At 40.9% G+C, this 25,538-nt stretch overlaps 1 protein-coding gene across 1 annotated transcript in view; it reads right to left on the reverse strand.

Moving 5' to 3' along the window:
* The window catches only part of LOC138951375 (uncharacterized), a 145,749-nt gene that overhangs the window by 22,517 nt on the left and 97,694 nt on the right, over positions 1-25,538 (reverse strand). Inside the window, exon 8 of the mRNA XM_070322989.1 lies at positions 7,070-7,201. Within this exon, the coding sequence (XP_070179090.1) occupies positions 7,070-7,201 (132 nt within the window). The remainder of the gene's footprint in view (positions 1-7,069; positions 7,202-25,538) is intronic.

Raw genomic sequence — 25,538 nt, forward strand, 5'->3', positions numbered from 1 at the left:
ACTGTGTGGAGAAACGGCTCACTAACGAACAGGACTGTGTAGAGAAACGGCTCACTAACGAACAGGACTGTGTAGAGAAACGGGTCACTAACGAACAGGACTGTGTAGAGAAACGGCTCACTAACGAACAGGACAGTGTGGAGAAACGGCTCTCTAACGAACAGGACTGTGTGGAGAAACGGCTCACTAACGAACAGGACTGTGTAGAGAAACGGCTCACTAACGAACAGGACTGTGTAGAGAAACGGCTCTCTAACGAACAGGGCTGTGTGGAGAAACGGCTCACTAACGAACAGGACTGTGTAGAGAAACGGCTCTCTAACGAATAGGGCTGTGTAGAGAAACGGCTCTCTAACGAACAGGGCTGTGTGGAGAAACGGCTCACTAACGAACAGGACTGTGTAGAGAAACGGCTCTCTAACGAACAGGGCTGTGTAGAGAAACGGCTCTCTAACGAACAGGGCTGTGTGGAGAAACGGCTCACTAACGAACAGGACTGTGTAGAGAAACGGCTCTCTAACGAACAGGGCTGTGTGGAGAAACGGCTCACTAACGAACAGGACTGTGTAGAGAAACGGCTCTCTAACGAACAGGGCTGTGTGGAGAAACGGCTCACTAACGAACAGGACTGTGTAGAGAAACGGCTCTCTAACGAACATGGCTGTGTGGAGAAACGGCTCACTAACGAACAGGACTGTGTAGAGAAACGGCTCACTAACGAACAGGACTGTGTAGAGAAACGGCTCTCTAACGAACAGGGCTGTGTGGAGAAACGGCTCACTAACGAACAGGACTGTGTAGAGAAACGGCTCTCTAACGAACAGGGCTGTGTGGAGAAACGGCTCACTAACGAACAGGACTGTGTAGAGAAACGGCTCTCTAACGAACAGGGCTGTGTGGAGAAACGGCTCACTAACGAACAGGACTGTGTAGAGAAACGGCTCTCTAACGAACAGGGCTGTGTGGAGAAACGGCTCACTAACGAACAGGACTGTGTAGAGAAACGGCTCTCTAACGAACAAGGCTGTGTGGAGAAACGGCTCACTAACGAACAGGGCTGTGTGGAGAAACGGCTCACTAACGAACAGGACTGTGTAGAGAAACGGCTCTCTAACGAACAGGGCTGTGTGGAGAAACGGCTCACTAAAGAACAGGACTGTGTGGAGAAACGGCTCACTAACGAACAGGGCTGTGTGGAGAAACGGCTCACTAAAGAACAGGACTGTGTGGAGAAACGGCTCACTAACGAACAGGACTGTGTAGAGAAACGGCTCACTAACGAACAGGACTGTGTAGAGAAACGGCTCACTAACGAACAGGACTGTGTAGAGAAACGGCTCACTAACGAACAGGGCTGTGTGGAGAAACGGCTCACTAACGAACAGGACTGTGTGGAGAAACGGCTCACTAACGAACAGGACTGTGTAGAGAAACGGCTCACTAACGAACAGGACTGTGTGGAGAAACGGCTCACTAACGAACAGGGCTGTGTGGAGAAACGGCTCACTAACGAACAGGGCTGTGTGGAGAAACGGCTCACTAACGAACAGGACTGTGTGGAGAAACGGCTCACTAACGAACAGGACTGTGTAGAGAAACGGCTCACTAACGAACAGGACTGTGTGGAGAAACGGCTCACTAACGAACAGGGCTGTGTGGAGAAACGGCTCACTAACGAACAGGGCTGTGTGGAGAAACGGCTCACTAACGAACAGGACTGTGTGGAGAAACGGCTCACTAACGAACAGGACTGTGTAGAGAAACGGCTCACTAACGAACAGGACTGTGTAGAGAAACGGCTCTCTAACGAACAGGACTGTGTGGAGAAACGGCTCACTAACGAACAGGACTGTGTAGAGAAACGGCTCACTAACCAACAGGACTGTGTGGAGAAACGGCTCTGTGAGTGCACATGCAGTTTAAGGAAGACAGAACCCACAACACAGACTCACTTGCAGGAGGTACAAAGAAAATAACTCGAAGAGACAAGAAAATTTACTGGTTGTTTATTTTAACTAGCTATCCAGCCACCATTTCTTGTAATAGTTTAATTCGTATTCGTAATCGAACTCGAACTCTGTAAAATACTGCAAATAAACACAAACATATATAAGTCACATAATATAATATCAACACTTACAATAATACAGTATCAATTAAACCCTGCGACAGAATACATAAACCACAATTTAACTAACATGCACCTGAAACTGTAAAAATAATCTACGCATATTTAATAACATACAAAATGGCCAACAACCCTTAAATCCTAAAACGCCGTAAACTCCAAAATTGTTAAGCAAAGAAACATACGACTGTGACAATAACAATCCCATCTAAAACGTGTACACGCGACTACAATTACTACAAAGACATAAACGATACCTTCCTAAACTGTTAACCTTCAAAGAAGAAAAAATAACAACACCTGCCAAAATATTACGCACTAAAACTCCATTGACTGGAACAAACAAACAAAGACAAACATTAGAAAACAACAAGTCTTAACTAACAAAAACAATATTTTACCTTTGCGCCATCAGGCGGGAACTGTTCTTCATGAAACACACAAATCCTTGGAGAAACACAAGTAAAAGAAACAACGGGCTTACTACTAACAAAAAAAACCAACCTCTTCTATCCAGACCCAGAGCTAGAGACGTACACACGTAAAAGAAGCCGTTACCCTCGTCATCGGCTTAATATGTAAATGAGGCTTAAAACCGAAAACTATTCAAAACTAATATTGGGATACAATCAAACAACGCTGCTCTAACATGTTCTAAACATTATGGCAAAAAGATATAGGCAACATACCGAAATAAATACACCCAAAATACGCCTGATAGTTGAAAACATTGCTTGCACGCATTATGATAACAAAACCGGGTCGCCTGCTTAGAAATGCGGAAAAGGGCAACATCAAGCCGCTCAGCACGTGCCAACAAAAACTATTCTAAGTTTGTAGAAAATATAGGTGAGCGTTACTCAGGCCTTGCGACCTCCGTGCATCCAGAAAATAAAAACAAATATACAAATAACACACAAAAAACGTTTGCACAACAAACTACCATGCTTCGTCAAGCACACGTACACCACGCAAAATAACACGTGGACGACACCAACAATAGGCACACACAAAACCGGCCGTGACCAACCGCAGGCACAAGCTCACTAACGAACAGGACAGTGTGGAGAAATGGCTCACTAACTAACAGGACTGTGTGGAGAAACGGCTCACTAAAGAACAGGACTGTGTAGAGAAACGGCTCACTAACGAACAGGACTGTGTGGAGAAACGGCTCACTAACGAACAGGACTGTGTAGAGAAACGGCTCTCTAACGAACAGGACTGTGTAGAGAAACGGCTCACTAACGAACAGGACTGTGTAGAGAAACGGCTCTCTAACGAACAGGACTGTGTAGAGAAACGGCTCACAAACGAACAGGGCTGTGTAGAGAAACGGCTCACTAACGAACAGGACTGTGTAGAGAAACGGCTCACTAACGAACAGGACTGTGTAGAGAAACGGCTCACTAACGAACAGGACTGTGTAGAGAAACTGCTCTCTAACGAACAGGACTGTGTGGAGAAACGGCTCACTAACGAACAGGACTGTGTGGAGAAACGGCTCACTAACGAACAGGACTGTGTGGAGAAACGGCTCACTAACGAACAGGACTGTGTGGAGAAACGGCTCACTAAAGAACAGGACTGTGTGGAGAAACGGCTCACTAACGAACAGGACTGTGTAGAGAAACGGCTCACTAACGAACAGGACGGTGTGGAGAAACGATGCCAAGCTTTAGGAAATAAGGTCAAGGAGCGCGTGTGAATGTGTGCATGTGGTTGTGTGTGTGTGTATGTGTGTATGTGTGTGTGTGTGTGTGGTTTTGTGTATGTGTATATATGTGTGTGTGTATGTGGGGGTTGTGTGTGGGTGTGTGGGTGTGTGGGTGTGTGAGTGTGTGGGTGTGTGGGTATGTGGGTGTGTGGGTGTGTGGGTATGTGTGTGTATGCATGTATATTGTTTGTTCGTGTATAATGTGGTTCTGTGTGTGTATGTCGCAACCATGGACGTAGAGAGATAAAGAGAGGCAGACAGACAGGCTGGAAGTCAGACAGACACACAGACAGACACACAGACAGACACACAGACAGACACACAGATAGACACACAGACAGACACACAGACAGACACACAGACAGACACACAGACAGACACACAGACAGACACACAGACAGACACACAGACAGACACACAGACAGACACACAGACAGACACACAGACAGACACACAGACAGACACACAGACAGACACACAGATAGACACACAGACAGACACACAGATAGACACACGGACAGAAAAACAGCGAGACAGGCAAACGAAGTACAAAGTGATATTTTTTACTGGAATCCTTTTTAAAAAAAATTTATATTCTCTTTTTGTACAGGTTTTTTTTTACATGTATATGCTGTACATTACAGGACATCACCTAACCGAAAGGACAGAATCATATAACAGAAAAGCACACTTGGACAATTACAACATACATGGGGTGGGAGGATGGAATGGGGAGGGGGGATGTTCAGTGGTTTGGTGGTCGCATTATCAAAAGGTTTTAAGAACGAACAAACCTAAGGGTTACATCAAAACGTGCATATACAAGCGCCAATCCTTGTAGAATTTATCTACTGTATTATTCACAACTGCGTTATACTTTTCACAAATAAATCTTTGCTTAAAGTTTCTACTAAATGTCTGAAAATGAGGGGTCTTTTTGTTCATTTTGGAAATATATACATGGTGTTTGGCACAGATTGATAACACATCAAAAGCTTTATCGGTGACTACATTGTTCGCCACTCCAAGAATAACCAGTTCTTTAGACAGTTTCGCAATGGGTGCAGTTCGCCTTTAGCCAATTTACAAATTCTATCCAAAAAGTCTGCACTTTATCACACTCCCAAAACATATGTAAAAGGGTTTCTTCATTTCTACCACAAAATGTACACAATGACGTATCCACAATTTTTCGCAAAAATAGAAACCTTTCTCTGGGCAAAATTCTGTACAATAATCGGTACTGGAACCATCTCAGACAAGTGTCTTTTGTTGTTTTAAAAACATGTTGTTTTTTTAGCGAGTTTTTTTGTGCTTTTGCCCAAACTACTATATCCTTTGAAAACATACGGCCGTTGGATGATGGTGTACCTGTCTCTATCCACGAAATACAGTTGTTTGTCTTTGATACGTAGGTTGTTTCGAAAGTCCTTATTATTCCCCTCTCAGCTCCGTTGCATCTGTAAACTGGAAGCGGTTTTCATTTTTCGGTAAACACCCAGCAACCAAAAAATAACCACTCCGCAACAAGCCCGAATCCTCGATAGCTCATGGTTTGAGAAGCTACACTTTGTGACCACTACTTTTAACGACTGAAAAGTTTCGTACGCTCAAATGAACCAAATATACATCTCTGGAGCAGACAACACTAATATACCACTTTTAAACTAACAACTACAGGTTTAAACACACGAAATACAGTATAACATTCGAATAATACTACCTGAGAAACGTAAGCACAAAGCGTCTGGACAGGTCGGGAGCTACAGAGTTCAGAGCTAAGGTGCACGATGCGAAACTGGGGGCCGCCCAACTGGGTGAGAGTAAGCTGTGGGATCTGATTGTTTGAAATCACAGCAAATCTCAGTTTCAACCAATCCGACCCCGCGGTTGCGTTCCACCCAGTTTCGCTTCATGCAGAGCACTCTGCGAGGTGCTACAACCCAACGCCTGACAACACTCTTCACTAACAGCGGCTCGCACCATTTAGTGAACAAGTAGTGCTAAATGTCGGGACAAATCACTGCAGGGACGACGCATACAGCTTTGTCAAAAGCTATGCAATGTCTATTATTTAATGGCACCCGTTTAATGAACCAAAAGAAGAGATGGTTCTACCAAAAAAATATATGCTTTCACCAAAAGAAAAGATGGCTTGAGTGACAAAGAATTAAAGTACCAAAACAAAATTTGATCCGCCAAAAGAAGTGCTGTCTGAACAAAAAATAAAATAAACTGGCAAAAGCAAATATACTCAGGCAAAAGCAAATATACTCAGGCAAAAGATTGACTACTTCAGGCAAAAGAAAATATAGTTTCAACAAAAGAAATGGATAGTCATTCTCCAACACAGAGAGAGAGAGGCTGGAAATGTCAAGATTTCTCGGAGTTGTTGAGAATGACATTGTAAAGAACTGGTCTATGGAACGAGCACCAAATGCAACCGCAGAGCACACCGAGATTGCCGAAGCACCACATCGCACACTGAAAATGTGGACAACAGCGTTTCAGTGGGCAATGTCACCAGCTGAGTCGCTGAAGACTGGGAACACGATCTTCGTGGGATCTTCAACCCTGAAAAAGGCGCTCAAGACTGCCATCCGAGAGACCGAAGAAAAGGTTGAATCATCGTCCTGGGCTGACTTCGAGGAGTATGCCACATATGTCGGAGTGGAAGATTACGATCAACGAAAACAATCAGTTTTTCTGCAACTGTCCGGAGTTCCTCAAGTGCTACGTGTGTCATCATTCCATGGGCATTGAGATTCGTCTGGAGGTGACCAACCCCCCTGCCCAGGCCAAGACCATCCCAATCGGCCAGAAGCGAAAGCGCGGGCGCCCAAAGCTGTCGAGACCAGCGCTTCTTGACTGCTCTGTACACTGATTTTATCATTTTCATTTAACTTTCTTTGGACGTACAATTATGATTATGTTGATATGGAGTGACACTATTTTGTCTCTGAAAGTACACTAAACTTTATATTTTTTGCTGACAGTAGCTATTTTGTTGTTGAAATAATTCGGTTTTTTGTTGAGAATTCTGTTGCAAGTCTCATTTCTTTTTTTGGTAGAATCAATCAGTTTTTTGCTAGAAGCATCTATTTTGTGGGTGGAAACATCCGATTTTTTGTTGGAATATCTTTTGCTAACTAAGCAATTCTTTTGGTGAAGGCATCTATTCTTTTGGTGATTTAATTTATTGCCTTATTTAATCAAGTACTTACAAGCTTGTTGTTTGTGCATCCCCCAGCAAAGCAGTTAGCTGAGCACCTTGTGTGTCTGGAGTGGCAGGCACAGTTGTTGCTGTTGCAGTCTGATTCCTCGTTGCACGGACAGCACTCTGTTAACGCGGTAGTCTGCAAATAACGATTAGTGAATGGAATACATCAAATAGGATTCGATCGCATCGTTTCAGCGTCTCTTTGACGGATAATGATTCAATACTTTGACTGTACAAGAATGTCAAATATTGAACTGCGTACTAAATTGAGGTTCCTTGTAAACACCGAGTGTAACCCTGGTTTCACAAAATATAAACATTCATGTGCTATTAACATTGTCCCAGTAAGAAGAATATTGAGATTTTAATTGTGTCATGAGTAATGAGCTCGACATAATAAGTGGAGAGAAACAGGTTCGAATACGAATACGAATACTTTATTATCTCATACAGAGAAATTTCAGTGTGGTGCACATTAAAAGACAAAACAAATAATAAGACAACAGATAAAAATACCATACGAAGCATACTACACTCGCGCACGCATATGTACACTAACAGGAATAGTAACATGATTCCAAATAGGTTAATTGCCGTCAGCTTTCGCTAAAAGTTTACCGCTAAAAACTATCATTATCACAGGACTAGCTATGTCATTGAACAATATTTATCACAGGACTAGTCATTCGAGGGTTATCACACTCAGCATAAGGGTGCACATCAAAGAGTGTAAAACATATTCATCACAGAAATCAGTGCATATGTTCACCGGCACACATACTAGTTTTAATTAACTTAGGTATTTAAAAAGCCAATTGACTTAGGAATAAAACTGTTCTTAGTTCTGAGCGTGCGGAATCTGGGAGTGCGGAGGCGACGTCCTGAGGGCAGGACCTCAAAGTGGTGAGCGAGCACATGACTACTATCCTGGTTGATGCAGCGGGCCTTTCGCACCACACGTCGTTCATACAGCACAGTCAGTCCTTCCTGTCTCACCCCCACAATCTTACCACATGTGTTCACCACCCGCCCAAGCACATTCTTACTCTTCACACACAGACCTCCATACCAGCAGATGAAAGAGAAAGTGAGAATGGATTCAATGAATGAAGTATAGAATGTTTGGAGGATGCGGCTGTTGATGTTCAGACTTCTGAGCTTTTGTAAGCAGTAGATTCTTGACTGACACTTCTTGTGGATAGCTTTAGTGTTTGAGGAGAAATTTAGTTTGTTGTCAATGACTGTACCGAGATATTTGTATTCAGTCACTCGCTCAACTTTCACACCATCTATGTACAAATCTGAAACTGTAGCTGGGTTTTTGCGAAAGTCAATAACTAGCTCTTTTGTTTTTGTCACATTTAGGTCTAAACAGTTATCTTTACACCAGGAGCTGAAATTTTGAACTTCAGAAAAATAAACAAAATCAGAGTCAGACAGGTCTTCAAGGGCAGAATCGTCAGAATATTTAATTTAATGACCTGGTGAATGAATGTGATTTATACGATGTATGGAGAATGCATAATTTAGATAGAAAAGAATTTACATGGTCAAAAAATATTCCATTTGTGGCAAGAAGACTGGACTACGTTTTTAGTAGCTTAAGTGTGTTTGAAAAGATTGTTGATTGTGACATAATCTCTGTTGCGACGTCGGACCACAGAGGCTGTAGTATTCATATTAAACTATCTGATGTCGTTCGAGGAGAGGGTTATTGGAAATTTAATAATTCTCTGTTGCATGATGTGAGCTTTGTTGATCAAATGAACAAAATGTTCGACACATTTCAACTTGATGTTGAAGAGGATTGTCAACTTGGTTGGGAATTATTGAAAATGAGAATCAAGGATTTTTCCCAAAATTTTAGTAAGTTTAAAAGTTTTGAAATTAAAAATGATGTTGCAAAACTGTATGGTGAATTAAATGAGTTGGATAAAACCCTTGGGATCTCCCCTGACTGTATTCAAACGCAAGGTAAACGGCAGAAGGTCAAGCTGCAGTTAGAACTGTTAGAGCAGCGTAAATCTCGTGCAGCACAGGTGCGTGCAAGAGTTAAATGGATCGAGCAGGGTGAAAGGAACACACCTTTTTTTCTTGGGTTAGAAAAGGCGAGAGCAAACGCAAAAATAATGGAAAGTGTAAAAGATGATAACGGACGAATTGTTACAACGCAAGAAGATATTATTCTCGTCCAAAAAACGTATTTTGCTGATTTGTATAAACGGAAAATTGATGAGGGAAACATGAGCTTAAAAATTGACACTTTTTTGGATGGAACAAAGGTTTTAAAAATAAATGATCAGCAGAAAGACAGCTGTGAAGGGGAAGTGGTAGAAGGAGAAGTTTTGTCAGCTCTAAAGCGTATGAATAATGGTTCTGCGCCTGGAATGGATGGATTAACAGTTGAGTTTTATAAGTTTTTTTTGGAGGAGCCTAAAAAGGTATATACTTGCGTCTTTTAACTCTGCTTTTAAGAATGGAACTCTATCTAATTCACAGTGTAAAGCGGCAATTACACTGATTCATAAAGGGAAGGATTTATCAAGAAATGATTTAAAGAATTGGAGACCTATTTCACTGACCAATACAGATTATAAGTTATTAGCGAAATGTTTAGCTCTTCGGCTCTCTGATGTTGTAGGGAGTGTTGTGAATGAGGATCAAGTTGGGTATATAAAAGGTAGACGTGTCTCAACCTTATTGCGATTAGTTGATGATGTTTTAGAACATGCAGATTTACATAATAAGCCTGGATTGATGGTGTCAATTGACTTTTTTCATGCATTTGATTGCATCTCCAAAGAGTTTATGTTGAAGATGTTTGAAAAATTTGGTTTTGGAACTGATTTTGTGAAATGGGTTGAGTTTTGATGAAAAACGCAAAAAGTTGTGAAAACTATTGTGGTTGGTTATCTGAATTTTTTAATATTGATTCCGGAATAAGGCAAGGGTGTCCTTTTTCCGCACTAGCCTTCGTATTAGCAGTTGAATTGTTAGCAATCAAAATTCGAGAGGCCAAAAATATAAAGGGTATGTCATTATGGAACAACGGAGATATCAATACAGTTTTGAAAGTATTGTTGTATGCTGATGATGTTACATTGTTTTTGCAAGATGAACATGACATGTTCCAAGCCCTGGCTTTGATTGGTAAATTTTCAGAAATATCAGGTTTGAACATAAATCACCAAAAATCCAAACTAATGTGGTTTGGGTCGCGGAAGAATTGTAGGAATGAGTGTTGCGGTTTTGCATGTACAGACAAAATGAAAATTCTAGGTGTATATTTCTGTAATTATATGCGTGCGTCAAAAGTGAAAGAGAATTGGGAAGAGAGAGTGAATGTTGCAAAAAGGCTCATCTGCGTGTGGGAGAAAAGGAATTTGAGCATTATTGGTAAAATCTGTGTATTCAAAACGTTTATTCTGCCACATTTTGTCTATATAATGCAGGCGCTGATTGTACCAGACGACGTTCTAACTGAAATTAATAGGTTAATGTTTCGCTTCGTGTGGCGCAAAAAAGACTGCAACAGAAAAGCATTTGAAAAGGTGAAAAGAACTGTTTTATGTAACGAGGTAGAGCAAGGTGGATTAAATATGATTGATTTGCGTCAGATGCAGTGTTCCTTTTTGTTAAGCTGGGTTGTGAACCTAACTCTGTCTAATGAAGACACCAGAAATGGTCATGGCTCCCAAAAGCACTGTTTTTTCCGTTTTGGGAGTCGCTTTGAGTGTTTTTTTGCGAACATTAATAGCAAACCATTTAAAGGATTGGACAGTATTAAATCGGAATTTTGGTCCGCTGTGTTGAAGGCATGGCTTGATAACAATCAAGTCGATAATAATGGTAATTCTGTTTCCGGTTTGTTGTGGAACAACAAAGATATAATTTGTCAAGGAAACCCACTCTTTTTTGCGGATTGGATTAAAAGTGGTATAATGTATGTGAGCGATGTGTGTGAGAATGGACGTTTTTCTACCTATGAAGAAGTGTGTGAAAGAACTGGCTATAGATTGCTTGAGTACAATGTTGTTCGAATAGCTGTACATCTCCTTTTAAGAAATGTCGATATAAACGATGTAAATTGTTCAGTCTGTGACATTCCGATCTTTTGTGGGAAAAAAGTTAAATCAGTAAAAGAAATTCGAAAGATTCTGGTAGGAAAACAATACAGCCAACCCTGTTCAGAAGGATTTTGGAGAAGAAAATTAGGATTTGAAATTGACGAAAAGAATTGGAACTTAGCAGCCACTGTCACTAGTGAAGTTCGATTACGTGTACTGCATTGGAAAATATTGCAAAACATTTATCCAACTAATATTTTATTGTGTAAAATGAAAGTGAAGGCTGATAAAAACTGTACATATTGTAAGGATGAACTTGATGTATTGGAGCATTTTTTCTTTGAGTGCCCAACAGTGCTCAGGTTTTGGAAATATATTGAAATGTACATTTTAGTAAACTTTAGTGAAAGAATTAGGTTGAATGTTACAGATGTGCTTTTTGGTATAAAAAGTAACAGCAAAAATATGAAGAAGATTAATCACATTATTTTAATCGCAAAGATGTGCGTAAGCATTTTTTTAAAAAACCGATTCACGATTAACACTGGAAATTATTTTTGGAAATCATGTTGTTTTGAGATTTCGTTAGTCTGAAGTTTTATTAATTAAAAACAAACAATTGTTTATTTTTTTTGATATAATGTAAAGACAGCCATACATTATGATGCGAATATTGTTTAAAAAAAAAAAAGATCAATATATGATGACATATGATCATTTTGATGCTACACATGTTGACACGTATATTTTTTTCACGTATGACTATTTTTAGTCCTTTTGTATAATGTACAAGTTTTTCTGAACCGCATGTAAATGAGAGAGTATGTGTGCAAACAGAAAATACAGTTACCATGTTTGTTATCTTGTGTTTTATTAATTGAATAAAAAAAATTTAAAAAAAAACAACAGTGTCCCAGTAAGAAGAATATTGTTTGTTTGTTTGTTTGCTTAACGCCCAGCCGACAACGAAGGGCCATATCAGGGCGGAAGAAGAATATCCGCTGGGATGTAGCCAGTTTTCATCAACAGGAACAAATTGCAGAATGATCATATACCTATCCCCATCATTCACAACTTTGCTCTGACCTTGCTTTGTGTGTGTGTGTGTGTGTGTGTGTGTGTGTGTGTGTGTGTGTGTGTGTGTGTGTGTGTGTGTGTGTGTGTGTGTGTGATTGTGTGTGTGCGAGAATGTGTGTGTGTGTATGTGTGTGTGTGTGTAATTGTGTGTGTGTGTGTGTGCGTGCGTGTGTGTGTAATTGTGTGTGTGGGTGTGTGTGTGGGTGTGTGTGCGTGCGTGCGTGTGTGTGTGTTTGTGTGTGTGTGTGTGGTTATTTTGTATCTTTATCTTTGTCACAACCATGGCCATAAAGAGAGACAGACAGACAGGCTGTAAGACAGACAGACACTCAAACAGACGCGCAGACAGACACACGAACAGAAAACCAGTGTATTTGGTGTCTGCCCACAGTGTCATTTCCTGTTGCCTCCTATAACAAAGATTTGAGTAGAAAGTGAGTGTTTTGTAATACATGTACAGTATTGGAACCCGTTTTGGGGGAGTTTTGTTTTGTTTTTGTCCAAACTACTTTGTCCTGTGAAAACATACGTCCGTTTGACGATGGTGTACCTGTCTTTATCCACGAAGTAATCTTGTTTTTCATTGATACGTAGGTTGTTCTGAAAGTCCTTCATAACGCTCTGTAATTACCGCACAACTCATCATTAATTTGATCACATTTGTTCATCTATCTTTAGCTATATCTTCAAGATTCTGTAGAAAGTGCCTTTAGAACACGTCGGCGCAAGTGTTTTTGTTGATACCCAAAAGGACCCTCGTTAACTCTCGGTCAGCAGCACCCAGCTCTCATAACGGGTTCCTCTAAGAGCAGTATCTTGACACGTGACGTCGTATGGGACCGGGTCAGATGAACATGTAGAATGGGACAGCAAGGGGACACACTAAGCTGCTAGAAATGCGGTTGCTGTGGAAGCTATGAGAGACGATGCGCTGCCAAGGTGCAGCGTAAACCCATGAATATCCGTCGTTGGACCGCACTAGCTTCAAGCTTTAATCATCACAGACAGGCAATGAGCATGTACCGTTGTAATGTAACCTTCCGCTGCTCTTCGAGTGGATTTGTGGCGACATGTCCTGCTTGGGGGGGGGGGGGGGGATAAGGCCAACCTCTTCATGCCAGTATTCCAAGTTCTTTAACATACGATATTTGCGTTTTTATTTTACCAAAATATGACATTTGAAACAGATCGAGACAGTCATTGTTATCCGAGACCGCGATAGCAGTCTATTGTGCTTAGACCTACGGGTAGAAATCTGTATTATGTCTCAAGAGCTATTCTGCTGGATGGAAGATAAACTGGGAGGGCAGCAGCTTTTGCTTCATGTCCTGGATGGTGACTGCCATATGATGTTATTGTCACCTTTTTTTCCAGATGTTATTTAGAACAACTTTGATTTTTGTCAGTAACCTCTTCTTTCCTTCAAACCAGCATGTGCCACAGGTGGTGTTGTTTTTGTTGTTGTGTTTTCTCTGTTTTGCTGTTTGTAAATCCTGTCTTCTCCTGTATAACTCCTTAAAAATATGTACCATACATCTGCCTTTCAACTGCGCAGCTTCTGGTTGGCAGTCAGAATGGCATTCTGTTGTGTTCCTCTTTTTGGGTGATTACTATTATGAATATAGTGACTTTATTGTGCAAGATTTATGCAATTATGACGGTCGCCATTAAAAATGTTGGTCTCTGTGTTTGTGAAAGTATTATTTATTGTTCTCTCTATCTCTATTGTGGCAGATTGGGAGATAGCCCACATGATGTATTATTTTCCATGACAAATAATTTGGGAAATTGTGTTACCTTGTGTTCAGTGAATGTTAATGGTGTACATGACTATATGAAACGCAAGGATGTGTTAGCATATTTACGGAGCGAGAACTGTAATATTTACTTTTTACAGGAGACCCATATAAAAACTGAGGCCGAGCACTTTTTTCGCTCAGCTTGGGGTTACAATGTATGGGTAGCAGGAAAAGAAACAAGTCGCGTAAGGCGAAATTACTACATTTAGTCAAGCTGTGGAACTCACAGAATGAAACTGAACGCACTGCATTTTTTCACAATGACCGTAGTCCGCCGCTAGTGCAAAAGACAGTGAAAGTGACGAGCCTCTTCAGCGCGGTAGCGGTTACGCTGTGCTGCATAGCACGCTTTATTGTACCTCTCTTCGTGTTAACTTTCTGAGTGTGTATTTAGTCCAAACATATCATATCTATATGTTTTTGGAATCAGGAACCGACAAGGAATAAGATGACATTGTTTTTAAAACGATTTCGGAAATTTAATTTTAATCATAATTTTTATATTTTTAATTTTCAGAGCTTGTTTTTAATCCGAATATAACATATTTATATGTTTTTGGAATCAGAACATGATGAATAATAATATGAACGCAAATTTAGATCGTTGTATAACAAAATTATTTTTTTTACAATTTTCAGATTTTTAATGACCAAAGTCATTAAATTAATTATTAAGCCTACATGCTCAAATGCAATAACGAAGTCCGGCCTTTGTCGACGATTGCTTGGCCAAAATTTTAATGAATTTGATTTAAAAATGAAGGTGTGACAGTGCCGCATCAACTTTTACAAAAAGCCGGATATGACGTCATAAAAGACATTTATCGAAAAAATTGAAAACAAAGTTTGGGGATATCATACCCAGGAACTCTCATGTAAAATTTCATAAAGATCGGTCCATTAGTTTAGTCTGAATCGCTCTACACACACACACGCACAGACACACACAGACACACACAGACACACACACACACACACACACACACACACACACACACACACACACATACACACACACATACACCACGACCCTCGTCTCGATTCCCCCTCTATGTTAAAACATTTAGTCAAAACTTGACTAAATGTAATAACAAGTCGCGTAAGGGCACGTTTCATGATATTGAGGATTGCAGTTTCCCCCTCACACACAATATTCCAAAATAATAAATAGTCAAACAGGGGCCAAAAAACAGTTTGCACCAAGAGTTCAACTTTTTATCTATCCAAAACAGTAAAAAAAAATTATATGAACATTCGTATTTCCAAGATGATTGGCGTTCCAAGACGCTATATCCTAAAACCCCCAAAACATGCTTTTACAACTTCAGTGCATAATAACTGCCCAAAGGTGCTGTTTAAAGCAACCATTGATAATAATTTTTAACATACTCCTTGAACACATTAAGAAAAATGGTTAACTTGCAAATAAAGGGACAGCATTGATCAGAACAATGGTAAGATAAAGGACGCTACTTATATTTTGTACATTTTTTTTATCTTTATCGTTTCCTGTAGACCTCAGAAGTTCTAGCCAGCTTAAGAAATCATTCTAAAATCGAAAAACAAACATCTATACATTTTGTACGCAAAGTAGATTGATATTTGACACAGTCACACAGACATACGTGGGCTATGGGGCAACCCTACCCCCTAAATTTGAAAACGGGGTCAATTTCTTAACTGTATGCATTTAGCAAAACAATCCCTAAAAAAAAAAAAATTTCACAAATGAACTTATGACTTTAGAAAAGCATTCAAAAATGCATATATGGAACGCTTTTTCTTTGGTCCCAATTCAAGGGGGTGTGCTATTCTCAGGTAACACTGTGAACGCTCAAATGAGACTTGGTCACATGTCAAAAAAAGTAATCCCCCCTGTTGTTCATGGTTGGTTGGTGGGATTGTTTTTATCTGAGCCATTGGTAAGCATGAAATGTCATCAACATTAGGAAAGACATAGTATCTCCCATTGTCTTTTGCGCGCAAACACTTCACACAGATCTCCTCTCGATCTGGCCCATCGGGGAAATGGGTTGACTTGGGGATGATCACCGCCCTGTATCTCTCCACCTTTCCATCCATGCTGACAAAGTCAGTGGTCACAAAGTCCCCAACTTGAATGTCTCACTGTGGGACAAAGAGCCTGGTTTTCACGACTGGCACCACATGGTTGGCTGACCACGCGGCATCCAGTGGCGTGTTGTGGGTAGACGTCCATTGGACATAAATTGGGAAGGACGTCGCTGGATCATCTGGTTTGCATACTTTGTTCATGTACAACATTTAGTCAAGCTGTCGAACTAACAGAATGAAACTGAACTCACTGCATTTTTACAGCAAGAGCGTATACTCGTAGCATCGTCAGTTCACCGCTCGATGCAAAGGCAGTGAAATTGACAAGAAGAGCGGGGTAGTAGTTGCGCTGAGAAGGATAGCACGCTTTTCTTTATCTCTATTCTTTTTAACTTTCTGAGCGTGTTTTTAATCCAAACATATCACATCTATATGTTTTTGGAATTAGGAACCCACAAGAAATAAGATGAAATTGTTTTTAAATCGATTTCGGAAATTTTGTTTTAATAATAATTTTTATATTTTTAATTTTCAGAGCTTGTTTTTAATCCAAATATAACATATTTATATGTTTTTGGAATCAGAAAATGATGAAGAATAAGATGAACGTAAATTTGTATCGTTTTAAAAACAAATGTGTTTTTTTTACAATTTTCAGGTTTTCAATGACCAAAGTTATTAATTAATGTTTAAGCCACCAAATTGAAATGCAATACCGAAGTCCGGCCTTCGTCAGAGATTGCTTGGCCAAAATTTCAATCAATTTGATTGAAAAATGAGGGTGTGACAGTGCCGCCTCAACTTTTACAAAAAGCCGGATATGACGTCATCAAAGTTATTTATCGACAAAAATAAAAAATATATCCGGGGATATCATTCCCAGGAACTCTCATGTCAAATTTCATAAAGATCGGTCTAGTAGTTTGGTCTGAATCGCTCTACACACACACACACACACACACGCACAGACAGACACACACACATACACCACGACCCTCGTCTCGATTCCCCCTCTACGTTAAAACATTTAGTCAAAACTTGACTCAATGTAAAAATTAAAATAAAGATTAAAAAATGGGATAACGGCCAAACGGGATTGCGCCAAAATGGGATGCGGTAGTAAGATGACGCTTGGCTTGTGAAATGTCGCCAAAATGGGACGGCGGCAAAACGGGATTGCACGTAAATGGGATATTGCGCGAATTATAAACGAAGGAGTAGGCCCTAAGTTTCTCGTACGAGATGTTTACTGGGAGTAAATATTTGGGGAGTATAAATTTGTTTCCTTGTGGAGTTCTTTTTTCGTACAAGATTTTTACTGGAAGTTTACTCCGGAGTCAATTTTTCGTGGAGTAAAAATTTCGTGTTACACCAGTTCATGACCGTTGTGGTAGCGAGCGCACATTGCTGTCTCCATATTGTGTTCCTACGAATCGAAAGTACGATCGCCAAGCCCTTCTGTCATTGAAGGCAACGTTAATAAAATCTTGTTTAAACCAAGGCAACGTTCGATATTTCCGTCTGTCAGCGTCGCCAACGTTCGACAGATTGTACTACTGTTACTCACAAACTTTCAATTTACACAATGAAATACCAATAACATGCAAACACAACAATGGGAGACGAAGGGAATACCTACTCGCGATTGAAATTATGCAAACGAACTCACAAATCCCTCACTTTCCGAATGCAAACGCTGCAAATCCGTAGGCGTGCGTCGCTGTGTCGAACGTTGGGTTGACGAACGTTGCTGACAGACGCAACAAAACTTGATCAAAAGGCACTAAAAACGATTAAATGTTTTACTCACTGGGTATCGCATTCCTCTTTTTCTTCATGCAGACGATATGAAGCGGTTGAAACGTCGTTTCCGATGAAAGGCTCGGTTATTTCCGTTAAAAACGAAGTTTGCCGAACGTGTGATTCAGTCTACAGACACCGGTCGGATCACAACAAAAATGTTCATTCTTTGCGATTTTGTGATACTGTGGCCCGGGTAGCTCAGGTGGTAGAGCACTGGACTTGTGATCGAGAGGTCGCTGGTTCGAATCCGGGCCGGGACGGACACGGGTCAACTTTATGTGCAGACCCAGAGACGGTATCCATCTCCCACCCCCGTGTCACCACAATGGCACGTTAAAGATCTTGGTCATTCTACCATAAGTGCAGATGGCTGATACCACCTAAACACGCAAACATCAAAAGGCGTAAAAACTCGAATCGTATAAACCAATTCATGTCCAATATAGGCAATTAAGACCTGACGGACAATAAGCCCCTTAAAATTTACTTGTGTTGATGATACACCTGCTTGTGATGTTCACAAGCAAGAATAACAGACAAAAGCACGCGATGTGTAAAATTAGGCTTTGCTTTTCAAACAGAGCACGTGGTTTTTTTTACTGACAGACACTTTCGGTGGAGATTGAAAATTTTTCCAGAAACGGTTTTATGTTCCCATTTGATATTTTTCCCTATTTTATCTAGTCCCTATTTTACCTTGTGCATTAATTGAATTAATAACCCCATTATCATAAGTTTTGTGTGTTATTTTCGTGTCTGCTTGAATCACACTTTGAGATGGGGTCATGTGACAGAAGGAAATGGTGTCTGTCAGGATTCACACGTTCGCTTCGAAAAACTCGCTCAAATAATTGCTCAAACACAAACATTTTAGCTTTTATTTATTTTTTTGTATTGCAAATACCATACTTACTCATGCCAAGCAGAAAAAATTATGAAAATCAACACAGTAAGCAAGTAATTTGAAGGCAAAGTTTACACACATCAAAGAGTCTGATTACCGTGAAACCTGCCAAAGGCGAAATTACTACATTTAGTCAAGCTGTGGAACTCACAGAATGAAACTGAACGTAGTCCGCCGCTAGTGCAAAAGGCAGTGAAAGTTACGAGCCTGTTTGGCGCGGTAGCGGTTGCGCTGTGCTTCATAGCACGCTTTACTGTACCTCTCTTCGTTTTAACTTTCTGAGCGTGTTTTTAATCCAAACATATCATATCTATATGTTTTTTGAATCAGGATCCAACAAGGAATCAGATGAAATTGTTTTTAAATCGATTTCGGAAAGTTAATTTTGATCATAGTTTTTATATTTTAAACTTCCGCTTATCATTTACACACACCCCCCCCCCCCCCTACCCTCACCCTAGTGTGCGCTCTGCATCTTCTCTCTCTCACCCAACTGCCCACTCATACACACACCTTCCTCCCTCCACTCTCTCACATTCCCTTCTCACGCTTTCCAGCCACACACAACTGTAGGCCACACCTGGTTTCTACGATTGGGCAACACCTAGGGGGGCACTTTAATTTTTTCCTTTCCAAAACAAAAAACATAACATTCTTTACATTCCGTACATGACATCCCACAATATTGTAAAGTGGTTTCTCCCAAGCACATCATAAACACAACATTAAAAAAAAAGAACCAAACAAACACTTGAGCTTAAAAACAAATTAAACATGAACGAGCCCCCCGAAACAACAAACACAATACATTCATAATGCAGCATTATAGACATGTAGAAAAAAAATTCATAGTCCAATATAATCTTTAGCAAAACCTTGAATTGCATTCAAAGTGTATTGGTCAGCAAATTACCAAGGGGGTGTTAGGGGTCGGACGGCGAGGGTTTCTGTTTTTCTCCAAAGCAAATAATGCGTGTTGCTGCTTGCGCTGCTGCCGCTGCACTGACTGGCACTACCGCTCCCTATCTATGTAGTTTGCCCCGCGCACTTGAACTCGTCTCGTGGCTGTGCGTGCGACAGAGCTGACTGCACTTTGCGATTGGTCAGTTTGAACGTTGAGCGGCAACACTTGCAGCTGAAGTTGTTGCCCTTTGGGTCTTGAGGGGAGTTGAATATCATCTTTTTGCTTGGAATTTCTCTTCAGATCGCTTTATTTTGGCAGACGTAAATTTTGACCTGTGAGCTACTTCGCAGTCCCAAATATGAAGTAAATAGTCTCGGCCAACCGCCTCAATATGAGTTTTTGTCGGACTCTGACGTCACATGGCTCAAAGAAGGAAAAGTCCATGTTCAATGGATACATTACTTGATATGGGCGGAGTCGTCAGGACACATCTCAACATTCGATTGGTGAATTGCTCGGGGGCTAGATTGGTTGACCCAAGTCTCATCACCCTAACAACATCCCAAACAGCCTTACACTCTCTAAAGTGATATTGGGAGAGCAGTTATATTCACCAATTTACTCGTACCCTCTTCCTTTCACTACAAAGAGCGGAGGGCGCCCGTTGTGTGCAACGCGTATGTACCCCTAGATGATTACGTAAGATCATAATATGTGAAACCGCCGTTTGAACCCCAACTTGTTCTTGTGCCTCCCAATGCGTGATTCGTGCATCATGTCTTATCAATATGTCAAGGGCATAAAATGAACAAGTAAAACCTTTTGGTCGCCACATTAGCCAGTATAGAGAGCCTGACTGCTCCGTTCACTGACCACACACATTAGATGGGCGGTCATATGGGACAGAGATGCTCAGATAAAGTGTCCAAGCATTGCAGACATTCTATGATTCTATAGAACATTATAGCAACACCACACAGACCAGAGCAGTGCACTTAAAGGGATTATATCCAACAAGAAAACGGTCTCAAATCGCAAATCGCCCCAAGAGCTATACAGTTCAGGTTGGGGGTTGTAATTATGTGACCACACACCAGGAATACCTTAAAATAAACGTTTGAGCACTGAGTTACTCAATTGAAAACGGCTGTGTTTTGAGTAGGAATCCCAGACTGTAATTCTCATTGTGACGCACTTTGCGCGACTCCTAGTTTTCGTCCTACCTTTCGACCCTCAGTATTTCATGCGCTATTCCTAGAGATACAGATTTGAAATTAAGCCGAGAGCTACAGAGTTCGTTTTGAAGTTGAATAGATAACAACACACACGAAGAAGGTCTAATAATTAGTGTTTTAGCGTTCTATTTTTCAAATCTGAACGCTGTGGTTTGTAGTCATAACAGACCGTAATATTCTCCAACGTACATCGTGTTTGATGTGATTGTGTTGCGAAGCGTTTTAGCCCTGTACGGCACGGAATTTGGATGCTAGACGGTAGGTTTGACTTCCTCAATCCAACGGTCTTAATCTGCTTTGACGAATGGGTATCTATGAAAACTAAATAAATAATGATGACGACCGGAAGTCCGGACTCCTGACAGGAGAGCTGGGCGATGCAAACCGCTCGCTGATTAAACTTCATTTAATTATTTGGCATAGTTTCGGAGCAGTTTTGAGCAAATCATTGCAGGTGTTTCTAAATTACAGTACAGCGAATGTCCCTTGAACTTTTTAAGGTCCAAATCGTCAGAAAACTTTCCAAAATGGCGCCTTCGGTATACTATCGTTAACACTATCCGTGGTGTGTTCAGTGCTTTTGCTCTGTGTGATAGCCATGCAATTGAGAAGATAGAGTTACTGGTGCTAAAATTAATCTTCTCTTTCGCAACAAAAAAAAGAGGTTTTACCTGCGGCAATAGGTTTAGTTGCCGGTAATTTTGCGAGCAAGTGGCGGAAAAATAGGAAGGATATATAATATCTCGTGTGGTATCAATTGGCTGTATTGTTTTTATGCCGAATTGTAATGTGTGTGTTGCTCAACATTGGAAACGTTGCTTTTAATTTAAAAGATAATGCTAATGTAGTGTTTTCTCGTTTTCTTGTTACTGAAGCCAGCAGAGTGTCATCTTCCCTATGTTATAGTCGATTCGATTCATTCCGCCTACTCAGGGGCTACTGTTTTAAAGTATTTGTTTCGGTTGCTCCACTGTAAACCTGTTTTCACAAACGATGAAAATTAATGTGATATTGGTATTGTCCCTCGGACCCAGTAATACAAATCTCCATTGGCATGTAGTCGGTTTTCATTAGAAGGAAATAATCGCAAAATAATCATATACTTATCCCAATCATTCACGACTATGTTCTGACCTTGTTGTGTGTGTGTGTGTGTGTGTGTGTGTGTGTGTATGTGTGTTGGTGTGTGTGTGTGTGTGTGTGGGTGTGTGTTTGTGTGTGTGTATGTGTGTGTGGGTGTGTGTGTGTGTTTGTGTGTGTGTTGGTGTGTGTGTGAGTCTATGTGTCTGTGCGTGTGTGTGTTGGTGTGTGTGTGTGTGTGTTGGTGTGTGTGTGTGTGTGTGTTGGTGTGTTGGTGTGTGTGTGTGTGTGTGTGTGTGTGGGTGTGTGTGTGTGTGTGTGTGGATGGGTGTGTGTGTGTGTGCGTGTGTGTGTGTGTGTGTGTGTGTGTGTGTGTTGGTGTGTGTGTGTGTGTGTGTGTGTCTTTGGCACAATCACGGACAAAGAGATATAAAGACAGGCTGGAAAACAGGCGGACACATAACAGACGCACAGACAGACACACGGACAGACTAACAGCGAGACAGGCAAACGAAATCCATCGTGCGTGTATTCACTGTCTGCACACTGTCGTTTCCTCTTGCTTCTCATAACAACGATTTAAGCAGAAAGGGAGTGTTTTGTAATTCTGTTTTGCGAGTTTTGATTTGCTGTTGCCCAAACTACCATGTCCTGTGAAAACATACATCCTTTCGGTAATGGCGTGTGTGTCTTATCACACGACGTACAGTTGTTTTTCATTGCTGTGTACGTTGTTTTGAAAGTCCTTAATTACACATATTATTACTGCATGCACAGCTTACCGTTAATTGGAAAACATCATTAATTTTCTCAAAGAATACTTCCACTAGCTGTGTGCAACACGTTTGTACCCCAAGATGATTGCGTAAGATCACATGTGAAGTTGATGTTTCAATTCCAAATGTGATATTCGTGCATCTTGTCTGACCAACTGTTCAACAGCAGCAAGGTTTGCTGGAGCAACATCACTCAACGGTCAGCCTGGGAGGGTGTTCTTTTACAAGATCTTTTCCCCCGTTTACACTCATTTTACTAGTTGTAAACACTTGCCTTAGTAGCAGCGTTGTTCCCAGAAGTTTCCACCAAAGTGCGATAGGAATGAAGAACATAAAACTATTTTAGGAGGTCAAAATGCATCATTGCTCTATTTATAAACTCCCGCGCTGTGAGCTCCATGACAGGAAAGTAAACACTGGCTTCCAAGAGAAAGCTTTCAGGAACGTGAATTTTAGTTTCATTACTGAAGGATTGCAATATGTATGGGTCATTTTAAATACTGTGAAGCATTGTAAGAAGATTGGAGTATTAGAGAGGATAAATGTACAGTGGTAGTGGTGGTGGTTAACTTAAGGATAGTCTATTTATCATTACGAGTTTCGCTAACGATAACGAAACCGACAATGGCGTCTTGGCCTGTGCGTTTAGTTTCACGTTCGTTAACGTAATGGGAGGGAAGACAACTGATGCAACAATAAACAAGTCGCGTAAGGCAAAATTACTACATTTAGTCAAGCTGTGGAACTCACAGAATGAAACTGAACTCACTGCATTTTTTCACAATGACCGTAGTCCGCCGCTTGTGCAAAACAGAATGAAACTGACGAGCCTGTTTATCGCGGTAGTGGTTTCGCTGTGCTGCATAGCACGCTCTTCTGTGCCTCTCTTCGTTTTAACTTTCTGAGCGTGTTTTTAATCCAAACATATCATATCTATATGCTGTTGGAATCAGGAACCGACAAGGAATAAGATGAAAATGTTTTTAAATCGATTTCGGAAATTTAATTTTGATCATAATTTTTATATTTTTAATTTTTAGAGATTGTTTTTAATCCAAATATAACATATTTATATGTTTTTGGAATCAGGAAATGATGTAGAATAAGATGAACGTAAATTTGGATCGTTTTATATGAGAAAAACTAGAATGAATACCCGCTTCGCCGGGTAGCCGGCTTCGCCTGGAAGAAGTACTTAGAGCCGTACGCCGGCTTCGCCGGGTCCGAACAATGGACCCGCCAAGCTCGCCAAGCTTAGGTCCCTCCCAGATTCGTGGAATGGGAACAGCACGAAAATGATTCAGTGGCCATAATGCCATTCCTGACCATATCGAGTCCCATCCTTGTCGACGAATGTAACCGTGTTAATCACCTTTGGAGGCGAACTCCACTCAAACAGGACTGAGCAAGTTAGAGCTTCTCAAACGAAGGCCAGTACATAAAATTACACAAAAGCCGCCAGACCACATCACAAACAGAACTGAACAATGCACAGGTGTTGCTCACATAGAGACACACACACACACACACACACACACACACACACACACACACACACACACACACACACACACACACACACACACACACACACAAACACAGAGAAGCCGTATCTATAGAGAGATAGATGACAGTGTATTTTTCGCGTGGCTATAAATTGATTCGACCTTTGCACTTTGACAGTGAGGATAATTTACGGGTCCAATTTACGTTCTGGACCCTGCGTTGACCTTCTAAAAATAGTAACAGTAACAGAACGCCGGGAAAATCCGAAGACGCTCCACTCACACTATATTAGTGCACCATACGAAGGAAGGGAGGTAAACGCTGAAAACCTGGAGAAGATGAGAAGATAAGGAAGAGTTACTTATAATGGTGAAATGAACACAAAAACCAAAATCATTTCAGCACTGCGCGCTGAGAGCACGTGTTGAAATATCTCATCGATGATATTGTGTCCGGGGTGTAGCTGAATACGGTGTCCAAATTTGAAAAAGATCCACCGAGAACTTTGGCTTTGGTGTGTCGGTATGGGGGCCCGGGTAGCTGAGGTGGAACCAAAATAGCTGAGGTGGAACCAAAATCGGTTCCGCGCTGCGCGCTGAGAGCACGTGTTGAAATATCGACCAGGTTGTGTCGTGTCCCGGGTCTACCTGAATATGCCCACCAAATTTGAAGCAGATCCATCGAGAACTTTGGCCGTGCATGGCGAATACACAAATACACAAACACACAAATACACAAATACACAGATACACAAACACACACACAGACACAAGTCGTATATATATATAGAAGTGTATCACAATTTTCAGATTTTTAATGACCAAAGTCATTAATTAATTTTTAAGCCACCAAGCTGAAATGCAATACCGAAGTCCGGCCTTCATCGAAGATTGCTTTACAAAAATGTCAATCAATTTGATTGAAAAATGAGGGTGTGACAGTGCCGCCTCAACTTTTACAAAAAGCCGGATATGACGTCATCAAAGACATTTATCGAAAAAATGAAAAAAACGTCTGGGGATATCATACCCAGGAACTCTCATGTAAAATGTTCCAAAGATCGGTCCAGTAGTTTACTCTGTATCGTTCTACACACACACACACACACACACACACACACACACACACACACACACACACACACACACACACACACACGCACACACATACACACAGACACACATACACCACGACCCTCGTCTCGATTCCCCCTCTATGTTAAAACATTTAGTCAAAACTTGACTAAATG

This window comes from Littorina saxatilis, linkage group LG16, assembly GCF_037325665.1.
Source record: "Littorina saxatilis isolate snail1 linkage group LG16, US_GU_Lsax_2.0, whole genome shotgun sequence".
Classification (NCBI taxonomy): Eukaryota; Metazoa; Mollusca; class Gastropoda; order Littorinimorpha; family Littorinidae; genus Littorina; species Littorina saxatilis.